We start from the raw sequence: 18,965 nt of genomic DNA, 5'->3' as shown, positions 1-18,965 counted from the left end.
CATTATCTTTTGATATATGAATCAAATAAAACTCGAGAAACAATTTCGGTAACACTAATGCCATCGAACCGTTGACTAAACCTTTAATCAACTCTTTAGTAAACATCGGATCAAATAAATAAAAATATTTTTTCAACTGCTCTTTAATAGCACGTGTCTTATCGGTATTTACTTTGTTAACATAGGCTATCATTGAACTATCGTTTCGTACCATAATATGATGTTTATGTACTATTAGATCATCCAATGTATCCAACTCTATGTCTTGTATGGGTCGCACCATATTTTCTAATAGATTTGCCGAAAATATTATTGAAATAAACAGTATTAGTATCATCCAAAAGATGACAACTACTTTACGAGGAGATTGTCGTATAAATTGTTGTATCGATGAGTTGCCTATACATAGGATCATATAATTATACAAATATTCGCCGTACTGTCGAAAACTTTGCCGACATGTGATGATTGATAGCATCGGTAGAAATATCAATAATATCATCAATAGTATCCATACATCGAAACTAAATGAGCGCAAAAARCTAAAGTAACAATCGTGGCCAGGGATGATAGATGTCATAAAGCTACCCATCTCTAAAAAGTCTACGCTCACCGATATATTAAAACCAAATTTCATTGAATTAAATATTTTATTATAAATCAAATATGTGCTGGATGCTACTGGCCATAAAGCAATGTTAATATTATTTTTCAATAGTTGCCATAAATCCATAAAATTATTTGGAAAACGTTCAAATACTACACTATAGATTTAAAAATTAGATTATTATTATTATTATTGTAATTGTAATTTATATTAATAAAAATGCTATAAAAAAGTTAGTACTATATATATATTTATTTATAAAAATTTGTTTTATTCAATAATATTTAACATACTATGATTGACTGAACTTGGCCATTTCTATAATTAATGTTAGTAATGGACCACATAATTCAGGCATATTATTGTTGTTTAAGCGACTAAAATAAAAATTATTAAATTAATTAATAAACAATAATATTGTAAAATATAATAATTTTTATAAATATTAAAATTTATATATAATGTGTTATATAAATAGTAGATTATAAGAGGATTATTATATTAAGTATTATAAGATATAAAATATTAATATTTTACATACATGTGTGTAATATATGGCGGTTCATGCATTGGTTGTACAATAAAAGTACGATTTTCGACAATAATATCCGAAAATTTTAATAACACATTTGGTTGATATGGAATACAATGATTTTTATACATTTTATGATAATTATTTTTTAGTGATTATTTTATTTAAACAAATTTTAAAACTATTTATTTGAATTTCAATTTTGTATTATAATTTGTTTCATTTAAAGAAGTTTTCAATAATATGATTTTTATGAAAATATTTCATTTTATTTATCATAATATATTATAAATACATATTTTAATATTARTATGAATAAAATACAATACTGTATAGTTATATTTGTATTAACAGGTAATATAAAATCTCATAATTGTTTTCCTATTATATGAATAACTAATAAATATTATTATTATTAGTGTTTATATAGATATTTAAGCAGTATAGATTGATATAACATCGATATTTATATAAATTTATAATAAATTTATTAAAAGAAACCAATATTTCACATTATTTTTGTTAAATTTTAAATTATTTAGTAAACTAAGAAAAGTTTACTATTATATTAAATTCTGATTTAATATTTATGAATACATTAATATGCAAATGTATTTTATTGATATTTTTAAAAAGTAATTTATAAAAAAAATTCTATATAAGATATGTATATAGAGTTTATATGTTATGTTAATATTATGTTAATATAATTTAAATGTTGTATTGTTCACTGAATACGTCATTTACAGTAATTTAATTACTGCTGTTATATTAATCTAAATTACAATAAATAGATTAGGTTAGGTCCTAGCTCAAATACACTGTTACATATTATTTAATTTTTTAATTACTCATATTTTGATTAAGATTGTTATGTAATTTAATAGTATATAAAATTAGTTATTTAATTTGTGTATTATAATTTTTTTGTTTTTTTATCTTGGTCATTAATTATGTTTTTAAAATAAGGGACCGTATAATCATCCGATTCATTATTAATCTATAGTATAGAATCTATACTAACTATAATACAGTATTAATCAGTAATAAATAAAGATATCATATAATATTTACTATCATAAATACTGGTTAATATAACAAATTTATGTATAAAAATAAAATGATTTTACTAAATATAAAAAATATATAGCTACTAATTTTATAAAATTAAATAATTAATTAATAAACACCAAAAAATAAATCAATTCTATAAAATATATTATAAATTAATTAATTATTTAATTTAAAAAACTTGTATTTGTTTTCTTCTATGTTTTAGTTAACAAACTTTATTTTTCAATATCTTATTATTTATTTAACCTATTAATTAAAGTAAATTGTTTTACTATTAAAGATAAATTATATACAAGTATAATTTAGTAGCAAATAATTAAATATAAAAAATGTTTTATCATTCACATATAAATGATAATTAATGTGGAAACATTTTTATCTAAAATATTCAACTATAATATAAAAATGATAATTTATACAATTAAATACAATACAATACACTTATTCAATAAAATAAAAAATAATGTAATATTAATATATAATATCAATATAAACTACAGTATGAACTGTATTTACGTTTCATATTGATGTCATATGATAATGAAATGTATAATATTTAAATAAAAATAAAATTAACTATTTTTGTTGTTTGATATTTTATATTAACATTTGTTTTTTTAAATACCATWTGTGTTATTAATGGCTGATGAAAAATGTCAAGTTTGTGGTGATAAGCCAACAGGTACAGTATAATATTTATATTTATTTATTATATTTAATTTTTGTTTTTAATGTTTTTAACTTATTAATATATATTTCTATAAAAATAATATTGTATCCAGGTAGAAACTATACAGTATACTCATGTGAATCTTGTAAATCATTTTTTAGAAGACAAATATTCAATAATAAAGTAATATTAATATTTAAATATAAGTTTTAAKTGAATTATATTTTTATTAATAATTTTTTATTAATAAATTAGTTATTAATATGTCCATCCAATGGACAGTGTGTTATAAATGCCATAACCCGACGCTTATGTCGAAAGTGTCGACTGGATAGATGTCTGGCCGTAGGAATGAAACCGGTATTTAACTTAAAAATTATTTACACATTTTTGAAAATTTGTTTTTTATATCTAAAAATAGTTTAATTTATTATTATTTTATTATTAAAAAAGGGATTAGTTTTGAATAATGAAGAACGACTGATAAGAAATCAAAATATTAGAAATAATCGACAAAAGAGATCACAGATTAAGGAAAACAGACATTCATTGACTATAATCAGTAGTACTGTGTCTGACATCGACAACAATAGTGATAGTTGTAGTCATCAAACAAATATTAAAGAAATCAATGATAATACAGATGATTGGCAATTAATTGATGAAATTATTGAACAAAAAATTACAACTTTAACAAATCATTATAAAAATTTTACTAAAAATAGTGATAATAATAATATTATTAGAGAAAGAAAACAAATTGCTTCGGAAGGCCTAATAGTACCCATTTTTAGAGATATTGAAGATGTTTGCGGTTTAAATCAATTGCAATTCACTAAAATATCAGATATCATTGATGCAAATAAAATGTTTTATAAGCCATTAAGTAAAAATGTTGTCACTATTGATAAAGATTTACTAATTGAACAGTTTTATGGCACTAAAGGTGATCAACAMTTGAAAGATTTGATCGGTTGTATTAAATCAATGGCCAGTTTTAAGGATATATGTTTTGATGACCAATCAGTGCTCATAAAAGAGAGCTGTTTTGCTTTGATTCTTATAAAAAGTTTTATATATTTTGATAGAAAAACACAATCTTATATGATTTATATTGTAAGTGATCTGTAAATAATAAGTAAACATTAAATATAATTTTAATTAAAACTAATAATTAATAGGATGACAAAACTACAGCAATTATGGATCCATTTGCAGTTACATTATATGATTCAGAAGATACTACTAATGGTCTTAAATTAATGATGCCATTAGTTGATAGATTTGCACAGGAATGGGATAGGGATCCTATTATTATGGAACTGGTAATTAAAATACAATTTGATAAATATTTATGTTTGATTATATATTCAATATAATGAATATAGAAAATTATTGATATTTTTTTCATAACATATTTTTTTTATTTCAAAGTTATCGGCTATTATGTTATTTAATCCAAATCGACCCAAACTAAAGTACCATCACTTTGTTAAGTATRTATAGTTTATTATTATTTTGTTTGTTTGTTTATTTGTTTGTTTGACTTATGTAACTATTGTTATATTAGTACTGTATTTTAAATTGTAATTTTGTTAATTATTAGACATCAACAGCAATTATATATTTATTTATTACAACGATATCTGTCAATGAAATATCGTTTACCGTATGAATGGCAAACAAAACTCGCAAATTTGATGCAATTAATGCAAGATTTTTATATGATTAGCTATTATCATAAAATCGGACTAAATTATAGTAAAGAAATAAAATTTTATTACAAACATTATTATGGACCATTAATGAAAGAATTGTATCATTAATTTTTTAAAAAATTAATTAAAATATTTTTAGTTTTAGTTATTTTAGATTCAATGTAATAAATATAAATTTTATTTACTATTTATAATTTTTATCTATTTTTAGTTTCTAATTATTGTATCAGTTTATTTTTGGTTATTGAATTTCTAAATAAATATAAATAAATACTTTACTGTATGTTAATTTTTTATACTACCGGAAAGTAATTTTTGAAATTATATCAAATAACTAGAATTTTGTTTATAAATGTAATAAATCTATATAATAATATATTTAATTAAGTAACATCAAATACAGTATAAGAAATTTGATTTTTAAAAATAGTATAAATAAATTAATTGTAGATTAATTAAAATTGCTTTCGGTTTTATAATATATATTAAAATATATTAAACAATTTAAATCAAGATATAAATTAAACTTTTAAACCATACTTGAATAATTTTAAAAACAGTATTACTTTTATTATAATATATTATTGTTAATACTATTAACTCAATAGCATTAGCGGTAAAATGTTTAGTCATCAATGATAATTTATATAGAAACTATAGAAATATTTTTATCTACTGATTAATAAATAATAAATAAAGAGATAGATACTTATTATATATACAGTATATAATATCGATATGATAAATTGACACAATTAAATGCAATATTTTAGTATTAAATTATATACAAATTGTATAATACAATTAACTATACAAAAAAAACTGTATATTTTCATTGCCTTGTGTTATACAGTATTATTTTGCATTGTTATTGTAATTAATTTTCCACTTTAAACTAAATATAAAAACTACATATGTTTTCCTAATATTTTTATTTAATTTTTAAAAAATACAAACACGTTATGTGTTAAGACTATGGCTGATGAAAAATGTCAAGTTTGTGATGATATATCAATTGGTATATTTATATACATATATTTTAAACTTTACATTTTTAGATGATAACATAAAAATTTTAATATATATATAATATTGTGTTTAAGGTCGCAATTATACAGTACTTTCATGTGAATCTTGTAAATCATTTTTTAGAAGACAAATATTCAACAATAAAGTAAAATAACTATTTTTTTAAAAAAAATTAAATTGTATTTAAATGATTTATTTTTAAAACAAATAATAAATTAGGTATTATTTTGTCCAACTAATGGTCAGTGCGTTATAAGTGTCAATACTCGACGCAAATGTAAGAAATGTCGACTAAATAAATGTTTGGTCGTAGGAATGAAACCGGTATTTAACTTAAAAAGCTATTTATCAAAAATATTTATTATTTATATAAATATATATTTTTTAAAAAACATAATTTAAAAATTATTTTATTGTTTATTTCTATATAGAGTTTAGTATTGACTAAAGATGAACGACAAATACGAAATCARATTATTAAAGATAATCGACTAAAGAGATCACAGATTAGAGAAAATAGAGATTCATTTAATATAACGAGTAGTACTCTGACTGATATTGAAAGCAATAGTGATTGTAGTAATAATCAAATAAATATTAAAGAAATCTATGATAATACAAGTGATTTGATATTAATTAATGAAGTTATAAATATTGAAAATCATAATAAAAATATTATTTGTATGAATGAAGTTAGTAGTAATAATGATATAAATAAAACTAAAAAACAATATACTTGTGAAAGTCTAATTGTACCCATTTTTAGAGAGATTGATGATGTGAATGGTTTAAATCAATTGCAATTCAATAAAATTGCGGATCTCATTGATGCTAATAAAATATATTATATGCCATCGCATAAAAATGTTATTAAAATCAATAAATCTCAAGCAATTGAAATGTTTTATGGCAATAATGGCGATGAAAGAGTGAAAAAATTGATTTGTTGTATCAAATCGATAGCAAGTTTTAAGGATATGTGTGCCGATGACCAGTGGGTGCTCACCAAAGAGGGCTATTTTGATTTGGGTCTTATAAAAAGTTTTTTAAATTATGATAGAAAAACGCAAACATTTTTAACAGAAATTGTAAGCGTTTTTTAAATTTTATTTTTCATACTGTTTAGTAATATATCTTTTTATTCATTTATATGTACTTTTTAAATAAATTTTTAAAAATTAATTAAATAATTATGTTTATTATTGAATAGGATGACCAAACAACAGGATTATTGGATATWAATATCGTTAGATTTGCTGAATATGAAGATATAACTAAAGGTATAAAAATTGTATTGGATTTGGCCGACAGATTTGCATTTGAATCGGAAAGGGATCCTATTATTATTGAATTGGTAATACATTTAATAATTATTTAATAATTTTGATTTCTAAAAATAAATTTTTACAAATAATGGATTATTTTTAATTAATTAAATTTTTTAAAAAATTTTGTTTTTCAAGTTATCTGCTATCATGCTATTTAATCCAAATCGATCTAAACTAAAACATGGAAACATTATTAAGTAAATTTACTGTAATTTTGTTTTATTTACTGTATTTGTTTTTCAATGTGATTTTTTTTATTATATTAGACTTCAACAACAATTATATATTTATTTATTACAACGATATCTATCAATGAAATACTGCTTACCGTATGAATGGCAAACAAAACTCACAAATTTGATGAAATTAATGCAAGAAATAAGTTTAATGAGTTATAATTATAAAATATCTATTAATTATAGTAATGATGTTAAATTATATTACAAACATCATTATGGACCATTAATGAAAGAGTTATATCATTAAATTTTTAATTAATTTGTTTAATTAGTATATAATTAAATTTAATTATTTAGAATTTATAATAATAATAATTTTGAATATTATATAATATACTGTATTAATATAGATTTTTATCTAATTTTTGTTCATAATTCACAAGTTAATTATAAATCAAAAGTTAAGATATTATTTTGTAAAATATAAAAATAATAAATTAATTTTTTGTAAAATAATTTGTAAAAAATTTTATTTAAATATATAATGACTAATTAAAGTATTAACTATGCTTATAAAATTTAATAAACTACATTTTTTAATTACTATTTATTATTATTATGTAAATTATTATATAATTAAAATATGTATTTTGTCAATAAATAACGTATAAATTGTTGTGAATTAATTAAAATTAAACTTTTTATGTCAATTTGACTTTTTGTTTGCTGCTGTACTTAAAAATTATTAATTTATACAATAATCTACAATCTTAAATAAAACGATAAGTCATTAATGATAATTAATATGGAAACAATGATATCTTTATATCTATTAAATACAGTATATTTCAGGAGATCCTCTATTTTAGAAATACTGTATATTATTAAATATGTTTCAAAGTACTAATTTTAATTAAATCTATGATTTACAAAATTATTGTTTTCAGTTGCAATTTGCAAACTATATTATTATCTTAAATATATTTTGAAACTAAAAATAAATAATAAATTACATTTATTTATTATTTAATTTTTTAAATTATTAACAACAATGGCCGATAAAATATGTCAAGTTTGTGGTGATAAATCAAATGGTATACCTTATTTTAAGCCTTATTTTTKAAAAATAATAARTTATCTAAAATATAATATTGTATCCAGGTAGAAATTTTGCCATATATTCTTGTGAATCTTGTAAAGCATTTTTTAGAAGAGAAATATTCAAAAATAAGGTAATACTTGTAAATATAAAATTTAATTATAAGTTATATAAAAAWATATTTTTTATAAATATTACATTAGGTATTGTTATGTCCATCAAATGGAAAATGTCTTATAAATGTCTTCACCCGAAGYTTATGTCGAAAGTGTCGACTCGACAAATGTCTGGTCGTAGGAATGAAACCGGTATTTAACTAAAAATTATTGATAATTAATAATTAATTATTTARTTTTATATAACTATATCAACAAATAAAAAAAATAAACTTTTAATTAATTATTTCTGTAATTAGGGATTAGTAATGACTAAAGATGAACGACAAATACGGCTTCAGATTATTAAAGATAATCGACTAAAGAGATCACAYATTAAGGAGAAAAAAGATTCATTGATTATAACGAGTAGTACTGTGACTGACATTGAAAACGATAGTAATGATAGTCGTCATCAAACAAATATTAAACAAATCAATGATAATACAAGTGATATGATATTAATTGATAAAAATATTGATAGAAATGTTATAAATTCAACAAATAATAATAATAACAATATAAATAAAGATAATATTAATAATAAAACAAACAAACAAATTGCTTCCGAAGGCCTAATAGTACCCATATTTAGAGAGATTGAAGATATTTGTGGTTTAAATCAATTGCAATTCAATAAAATTGCGGATCTTATTAATGCTAATAAAATATTTTATTCGCCATTAAGTAAAAATGTTATAATAATTGATAAATCATCACTAATTGAACAGTTTTATGGCAATAATGGAGATCAACATTTGAAATATTTGATTAGTTGTATTAAATCTATATCTACTTTCAGGGATATGAGTGCCGATGACCAGTGGGTGCTCACAAAAGAGTGCTGTTTTGAGTTACTTTTACTTAAAACATTCATATTTTTTGATAGAAAAATACAAAAATATATGATATATCTTGTAAGTAATTAAATATATAGATTAAAATTAGTTATTTAAGTATCCTCTAAAAACTTATTAATATTTGMTAAAAATAAATATTYTATTATTTTATTGTCTATTTTAAATAAAWTWTTTTTATAATTAATTAGGATAACAATACAACWGCACTTATGGATCCAATTAACTTAAGTAATCCGTTAGATAATATTGAAGCAAAAAMAWWATTTATGAATTTTGCTTTRAGATTTGACTTGGGATGGGAAAGGGATACCATTATTATAGAACTGGTATTACATATAATAAATAAATAAATAAATTTTATATTTAATTTTTGTTCTCAAAATAATACAAATATTTTTTTTGTTTTTAAATTTTCAAATAAAGTTATCTGCTATTGTCTTATTTAATCCAAATCGTCTCAATTTAAAACATCGTCACAATGTTAAGTAAGTTTTGAGTAATGTTTTTTTAAACATATTCAATATGTATTTAAKATATAAATAATTTTAATTGTAATTAAATGTTAATTAACAGACTTCAACAACAATTATATATCTATTTATTGCAACGATATCTGTCAATGAAATATTGTTTATCTGATGAATGGAAAACAAAATTTTCTAATTTAATGAAATTAATGCAAGAATTTTATTTAATGAGTTATTATAAAAATCATAATGAATTACATAAGTATTATAAACAATATTATGGACCACTAATGAATGAATTGTATAATTAATTATTACAAACTTATTTGATAWATACAGTCTTTATTTAGTTAATTAGAAATGTAATTACAATATTTACAACATTTAAACATARTATTGAAATTGATTTTTTTCAATCAATTTATAGCATAATTCTTAAGATTTGATTAAAATAGATTCAATAATTACATCAAAAAATAATTTAATTAATAAATATTGTAAAAATAAATTTGTTATAACTGTATAAAATGTCTACTATTGTTTTATTATATGTTTTAATAAGTATAAGTATTATTTAATATTTTAGTATTTATATAACCTATTTATATACYGTAGTTAAAACATAGAATATATGATATAAATTATTATTTACTRTAAATGAAAACAGTAAAATTTTGTTTATCTAAATTGTACTGGTAAAATTTATAATTACATATATCAATAAGTAACTAGGTGACAATTGATACATTTAAATGCAATATTATGATAAATGTAATATAAAAATATTAAAACTATTACATTTTCTTTGCATTACAATTTTCATTGTTTTGGTAATTTGTTATAATTATAACTTTGTGTTTAACTTTAACTTTATAACTAAAGTGTTTGGTGTTTTATTATTTATGTTAAAGTTTAAAGTTTTACAAAACCATATGTGATAACAATGGCTAATGAAAAATGTCAAGTTTGTGATGATATATCAATTGGTATATAAACAATTAAATAATTTATTTTTTTTAATTGTTTATTATTATTATTATTAAAATATATAAATATAATATTATGTTTAGGACGAAACTTTACAGTATATTCATGTGAATCTTGTAAATCATTTTTTAGAAGACAAATATTCAAGAATAAGGTAATAATAATAATTTAATAATTAATTAGATAATATTTGAATAATATTTTTTTTAATTAAAAATAAATTAGTTATTAGTTTGTAAATTCAGTGAACAATGCGTTATAAATGTCAAAACTCGACGCTTATGTAAAAAGTGTAGACTTTATAAATGTTTGGCCGTAGGAATGAAACCGGTATTTAAATATACATACAATTAATAAATTATTTTATATTATAACTACATTTTATAAACAGAATATATTTTGTTTATTTTATGTTATTAACCCATAAATTATTAATTTTTATAAGGAATTAGTACTGACTAAAGATGAAAGACATAAACGAAATCAGATTATTAAAGATAATCGACAAAAGAGATCAAAGATTAGACAAAACAGACATTCATTGACTATAACGAGTAGTACTGTGACTGATATTAACAGAAATAGTAATGATAGTCGTCATCAAACAAATATTAAAGAAATCAATAATAATAATACAAGTAATATGATATTAATTGATAAAAATATTGAAAGAAATGTTATAAATTCAACAAATAATAATAATAATAATATAAATGAAATTAAAGATAATAATAATACAAATAAACTAATATCTCATAGTAATGAATGCCTAATAATACCTATTTTTAAAGAGATAGATGATATCTGCGGTTTAAATCAATTGCAATTCAATAAAATTTCAAATCTGATTGAAGCAAATAAATTGCTTTATATACCATTAAGTAAAAATGTAATCGTTATTAATAAAAAAAATATAATTCAACAGTTTTATGGCGCTAAAGGAGATCAACAATTAAAAGATTTGATTTTTTCTATCAAATCAATGTCCAGTTTTAAGGAATTATGTATCGATGACCAGTGGATACTCATTAAAGACGGATATTTTGAATTGGATTTAATAAGAAATTTTAAATTTTTTGATATAAAAACACAAACATATTTATTACCAATTGTAAGCCWATTTAATCACTATTTGTTTTTTTATTTTACTTTAATTTGTTCAACAACAATTATACATTTTTACAAATTATACAGTAATAATTTATAACTTAAATATTATATAAATATTATAAATATAAATAATTTTGATTGAATAGGACGACAAAACAACAGGACTTATGAATCTCAATGACATTAAACTATCTGAAGAGTCTGATAAAAGTACAGAAAAAGTTTTAGAGTTGACTAATAGATTTGAATTGGTATCGGAAAGGGATCCCATTATTTTTGAATTGGTAAACATAGCTAATTAATTATAATTAATAATTTTGTTGATAACTTTGCAAATAATGCAATAAATTTGTATTAAATATTTAATATGTATTTTTTAAAAGTTATCGGCTATTATGTTATTTAATCCAAATCGATCAAAACTAAACCATCGAAACATAATTAAGTTAATATAATTTTGTTTTAATTATTTATAAAAATAATTATGTTTTCAATATATTTATTTATATATTATAATGTAATTTTTGTTTACTCTACTAGACTTCACCAACAATTATATATCTATTTATTACAACGATATCTGTCAATGAAATATTGTTTACCGTATGAATGGCAAACAAAATTACAAAATTTAATGCAAATAATAAAAGATATAAATACAATGAACTATTATCATAAATTATTAATAGAAAATAGTGATGTAATTAAACTTAATTATTTACAACATTGCGGACCATTAATGAAAGAATTATATAATTAATTAAACTGAAATTAATTGTAATATTTTAATTAACCAATAATTAAATTATAAATAAAAATATGCAATATTCAAAGTAAATTGATATTTATAATATATTACTTACATAAATAATTATTTAAGTTATTTCAAATATATAAAAAAAAATTATTATAGATATTATAAAAATTATGTTATATATGTAAAAAATCTTTTAGAATACTATTTCTAAAAGTAATAAACATTATTTTAAATATTATATTAAGTATTAATTGATTTCATATATGTCATAATTTATAATAAAATTATAAATAATTTAATAAAATATAAATACAAAAATAAAAATAATTTAATAAATTTATTGTTAAACATTAATTTTGTTTCTGTATAGCTCATTAACTAAATTTAATAATTTTTATTTTTTTAAATATATTATTTTTTAGCAGTTATATTAACATCGATAGATAAACTACAATTATACTATACCTGTTAATAATGCAATTAAATAGATCAAATAATAATTTTTTATCTATTAACTACTAGTATATTTAAGAGATATATAAATAACAACGTGGCAATTGAAATAATAAAATTTATTATTATGTTCAATGTATTATTAAATAATTAAAATATAATAAAAAATATACTTTATTTACTATGCATTGCGTTATGAAATTTAGTTAGTAAATTTGAAATAAAATATAATTTTAAGAAAATTAAATAAAAAATAATAATATGTGATAACAATGGCGAATAAAAAATGTGAAGTTTGTGGCGATATATCAATAGGTAATCATAATTAAAATTTTCATTTTTTTATCATTTAACACATTAACAATATTGATATTGTATCCAGGTCGAAACTATACAGTATATTCATGTGAATCTTGTAAATCATTTTTTAGAAGACAAATATTTATTAATAAGGTTTAATTAAATAATACAGTATAATAACCAATTAGATTACAATTTAAGTAATATTTTTTTTAATTAATAATTAATTAGTTATAAGTTTGTCCATCAAAAGGAAAGTGTGTTATAAATGTCATAACCCGACGATTTTGTAAAAAATGTCGACTCGATAAATGTCTGGCCCTTGGAATGAAACCGGTATTTAAAACTAAAAAATTATTTTTTCAAAATTTTAAATACAAGTAATTTATTTTAATTATCAAAATAAAGGAATTAGTTCTGAATAAAGAAGAACGACTGATAAGGAATCAGATTATTGAAAATAATCGGCAAAAAAGGTCACAAATTATGAAAAATAGAGATTCAGTAATTATAAGGTGTATTGTGTCTAATATTGACAATAATAATAATAATAATAATAGTCATCAAACAAATATAAAAGAAAGTGAAGATAATTTAAGTGATAAGATTTTGTAATAAATTAATTATAGATTTTTTTATAAAGAATAACAATGACATATAAACTATATTTTGAATTTTTTATAATATTATTATTTAAAAAAAAAATATTAAGTATTGATAGTATTTTAGTTCATAGAAGTTAAAAATATTTAACAAAAATATGTTTATCATAATACTTAATAATTGAACAAATAAATTAGTTTTAATACTTATAATTTTTATTAATATTTAATTTTATCAATAGTAAAATACTATAAATTGATTAAATTGTTTAATTGTCTATTTTTTTGTTGCTTCAATTGCTGTTGTTTGATAAAAATTATATCAGTTTTATTTTATTTGTTAACTATCATATTATTTATTTAACCTATAAATATAATAAAAGTACAATATATCGTATAATAAAAAAAACGATAAATTAACTACAATTTTACTTTTCTTGTCAATTATGCAATTAAATATATCATATAATTTGCTTTGTCATTGATGATAATTAATATGGAAACAATAACATATTTATTATTTATTAAATACAGATATATTAGAGAGAGAGAGAGAGAGAGAGAGAGAGAGAGAGAGAGAGAGAGAGATAAAAATCAATGTTTAAAATTAACAAACGATATTTTAGTTGTATTATTTAATAATATATTAATCAATAAAATAAATACTTTTACAAAACATTTAATAATGCATTGTTATTATAATTAACTTAATTATTTAAAAACTAAATGTTATAAAAACAACACATGTTTACTATTCAAATAGTCTATCGATAACTAATAGTATTATACAAAAACCATATGTGTCATAATAATGGCTGATAAAAAATGTCAAGTTTGTGGTGATATATCAATCGGTATACAGTATATGAAATATTAAAGTTATATTATTTAAAAAGTTTATAATTTATTTATTTAAATTTATAATCAAAATTATATCCAGGTCGAAACTATACGATATATTCATGTGAATCTTGTAAATCATTTTTTAGAAGACAAATATTTACTAATAAGGTAATCAATAAATATTGTAATTTTTTTGTTTAAACATTATTTAATTAATTAATTATATCAATAATAATTAGTTATTATTATGTCCATCCAATGGACAGTGTGTTATAAATGCTATAACTCGACGCTTATGTCAAAAGTGTCGACTCGACAAATGTCTGGCCGTAGGAATGAAACCGGTATTTAAATATAAACTTTTAATTATTAATTTTAGTTTTTATAAATATATATAAAATTTTATATAAATAGTTTAATTTTTTTATATAGGAATTAGTACTCAATAAATATGAACGAAATAAACGAAATCAGATTATTAGAAATAATCGACAAAATAGATCACAAATTAGTGAAAACAGAGATTCATTGACTATAACCAGTACTATGACTGACATTGAACTCAGTATTAATAGACATCAAACAAATAATAAACAAATTGACGATAATTCATATGATTGGGAACTAATAGATGAGTTAACTGAAAGAATAGTTAATTATTTTTATAACAATACATGCAATGAAGTCAATGATTATAATAATTATAAAAAAATAAAACAAATTGCTTTAAAAAATTTGATAAAACCCATTTTTAATGAAATTGATGATAAGTGCGGTTTAAATCAATTGCAGTCCAATAAAATATCTGAACTCATTGAAGCTAATAAATTGTATTATTTGCCATTAAGTAAAAATGTTTTTAATATTAATAAATCACAATTAATTGAAAACTGTTACGGAAATAAAGGAGATGAATATTTTAAAGATTTGATCGGTTGTATCAAATGTTTGAAAAGTTTTAAGGATATATGTATTGATGACCAGTGGGTACTCATTAAAGAAGGCTGTTTTGAACTACTTTTACTCAAAAGTTTTATATATTTTGATAGAAAAACACAAAATTATAATATATTTATTGTAAGCGATTTTTGTAATAATTTTTAACTGTATATTTTAAAAAATTGAATATTTAAATAATCAAATTTTAAATAAGTATAGTAATTTTAATTTACATAATCTTAAATTTTTTAATAGCATATTATTTTATAATAATTATATTTTTAAATGTTTTTAATTAGGATAACCAAACAACAGCAGTGTTGGATCTCAATGTTATAAATTTATATAAACATAAAGATTATCCTAAAAAACTTGAAAAATTTATGGAGTTTGCTAATAGATTTGATTTGGGATGGGATAGGGATCCCATTATTATGGAATTGGTAATATATTAACTAAAAATTTTTTCAATTTTTAAATATCTATATTATATTATATTTATTATTATTATTTAAAAAGTTATCGGCTATTATGTTATTTAATCCAAATCGACCCAAATTAAAACATCAATACTTTGTTAAGTAAGTTTAATTTATTTGAATATTTTTTTAAATAAGTTTTTAATTAGATTATTAAAAATAATTTATTTTTAATTAAATATTAGACTTCAACAACAATTATATATCTATTTATTACAACGTTATCTGTCAATGAAATATTGTTCACCGTTTGAATGGCAAACAAAACTCGCAAATTTGATGAAATTAATGCATGAAATATATTTAATTTCTTATAATTATAAAATTGGTATCAATTTTAACAATGATATTCAATATTTTTACAATAATTATTATGGACCTTTTATGAGAGAAATAATTCATTAACTTTTAGTATAAATATAATAATTACAGTATTAAAAAAAGTAACATTAAAAATTTTAAAAAATGAAAACAGTAATTTTAGAAAAAATATTAAATTCATGGAAATAATTTAGACACTTGGGTTAAAACATATGCTTAATTGTATTTAATAATAAGCATTAATTATTGATATTTTTTTTAATTAGATTAATAAATAAAATATTTTATGTAACTTTTAGTTATTTATTTGTAAAATTAAGTATATATATAACCGTAATTTATTATCAATGTTAATAATAATTAATAATTTTGTTTCTAAAAATAATTTAATAAAATGATAATTTATACAATATTTAATAAATAAAGTACGTATACTAAGTGATAAATCATGATAAGTGATAAAGATATACATGTACTTAAATATTATACATTACTAGTAAATGGTGCAATTAAATATATMTATTACTGTAGTACAATACAATCAGTTAAAATGTGGAGTCATAATTGATAATTAATATGGAAACATTGATATATTTAACAATTAAAAATACAGATATATTTTTTACAGGTATATAAGTAACAATTAAACAATTAGACACAAAAATGTGAAATATTATATTATTGAATTACATAGGATTCAATTTAATGTGTATATATTTACATTGCATTGCACTTGTTATGGTTATTACTAGTTTTTTAAATTTAAACTTTTAAAATTAATACTACATATATTTACTGATATGAAAATATAATAATTATAATAAACATCATTTGTATTAACAATGGCTGATAAAGAATGTCAAATTTGTGGTGACCTATCAATTGGTATTTATTAGCAAATTATTATAATTAAATTTAAGTTTTTAAGTCTATCAATTTTATTATTATTTTGATTGTATCCAGGTCGAAACTATACAGTATATTCATGTGAATCTTGTAAATCATTTTTTAGAAGACATATAGTCAATAATAAGGTAATAATAATACAGTATATTATATATTAATATTATTTTTAATTATATAATATTTAATTGAGAAATAATTATCATTTAAAAAATTAGTTTATAATTTGTCCATCAAATGGAAAATGTGTTATAAATGTCTTAACCCGAAGCTTATGTCGAAAGTGTCGACTCGACAAATGTCTGGCCGTAGGAATGAAACCGGTATTTAACTAAAAAAATTTATATTAACATAATTTTTTATAAATACATGAAATTTATTATTTATTTTCATAAAGGGATTAGTAATGACTAAAGAAAAAAGACAAAAACGGAATCAATTTAGAGAAAAAAGAGATTCATTGACTATAACCAGTACTGTGACTGACATCGAAAGCAATAGTAATAATGATAATAATAATCAAATTAATATCAAAGAAAATGAAGATAATAGTAATGAATGGCTACTAATTGATGAGATTATTGAACAAAATGTTATAAATATAACAATTCATGATAACTGTTGCAATGAAGTTAGTGATAGTTGTAATAATAATAATAATAATAATAGTTATAATGAGATTAAAGAAATAAAATTAATTGATTCCGACGGTATAATAGTGCCGATTGTTAAAGAGATTGATGATGTCTGCGGTTTAAATCAATTGCAATTCAATAAAATTTCAGATCTAATTGATGCAAACAAATCGTTTTATTTGCCATTAAGTAAAAATTTTTATAAAATTACAAAATCTGAATATATTGAACACTTTTATGGCTATAATGGCGATGAAAAATTGAAAGATTATATAAGTTGTATCAAATCGATGGCAACTTTTAAGGATTTGTGTGCCGATGACCAGTGGGTTATCATTAAAGAGTCTAATTTAGAGTTAGCTTTACTAAAAAGTTTAATCAATTTTGATATTAAAACACAAACTTATTTGTCATATATTGATAACAAAACAACAGCTGTATTAGATTTTAGAGCTTTGTATTTATTTAATAATGATTTCAATAATATATCAGTTTTCATGGACTTTCTCAATAGATATGCAAAGGTATGGGACGAGGATCCAAGTATTATGGAATTGGTATTGACTTTTATATATATTATTTATATTGATATATGTTTTTTTGTTGCTGAATATTTATTTTATTTTATTTTTTTAAGTTATCGGCTATTATTATATTTAATCCAAATCGATCTAAACTAAAATACCGTAATTTTGTTAAGTAAGTTAAGTTTTATACACTATTTATTTTTTGATATTTATTAATTAAAATATTATAAATAATTTTTTTTTTTTGAAAAACTATTCAAGACTTCACCAACAATTATATATATATTTATTACAACGATATCTGTCAATGAAATATCGTTTACCGGATGAATGGCAAACAAAACTCGCAAATTTGATGCAATTATTGCAAGAAATCTATAATATAAACTAT

At 19.7% G+C, this 18,965-nt stretch overlaps 2 protein-coding genes and 1 long non-coding RNA gene across 3 annotated transcripts; all 3 read left to right on the top strand.

Annotated features, from left to right (window-relative positions):
- The first annotated feature begins 3,944 nt into the window (after positions 1–3,944).
- On the top strand, positions 3,945–4,371 carry LOC128962093 (uncharacterized). Its single transcript, XR_008484638.1, has 3 exons — positions 3,945–3,999; positions 4,065–4,208; positions 4,318–4,371. It is a non-coding gene; the product is annotated as an uncharacterized LOC128962093 (long non-coding RNA).
- A 3,831-nt stretch (positions 4,372–8,202) lies between these two features.
- Positions 8,203–9,740, top strand: LOC128962335 (nuclear hormone receptor HR96-like). The gene is made up of 6 exons (XM_054308710.1): positions 8,203–8,209; positions 8,299–8,369; positions 8,440–8,544; positions 8,652–8,768; positions 9,440–9,577; positions 9,675–9,740. Exons 1-6 carry the CDS (start codon positions 8,203–8,205, stop codon positions 9,738–9,740), a joined length of 504 nt encoding a protein of 167 aa, XP_054164685.1.
- An 898-nt stretch (positions 9,741–10,638) lies between these two features.
- Positions 10,639–12,117, top strand: LOC128962334 (retinoic acid receptor RXR-alpha-like). The gene is made up of 6 exons (XM_054308709.1): positions 10,639–10,704; positions 10,789–10,859; positions 10,931–11,035; positions 11,151–11,267; positions 11,631–11,816; positions 11,962–12,117. Exons 1-6 carry the CDS (start codon positions 10,662–10,664, stop codon positions 12,115–12,117), a joined length of 678 nt encoding a protein of 225 aa, XP_054164684.1. The 5' UTR covers positions 10,639–10,661.
- Positions 12,118–18,965: the final 6,848 nt, after the last annotated feature.

This window comes from Oppia nitens, unplaced genomic scaffold, assembly GCF_028296485.1.
Source record: "Oppia nitens isolate AA-2021 unplaced genomic scaffold, nextdenovo-longstitch-racon4-pilon3 scaffold6_pilon_pilon_pilon, whole genome shotgun sequence".
In the NCBI taxonomy this organism is placed as follows: Eukaryota; Metazoa; Arthropoda; class Arachnida; order Sarcoptiformes; family Oppiidae; genus Oppia; species Oppia nitens.
Note: the sequence above shows the minus strand (reverse complement) of the source record. Positions and strands in the feature narration are given on the sequence as shown.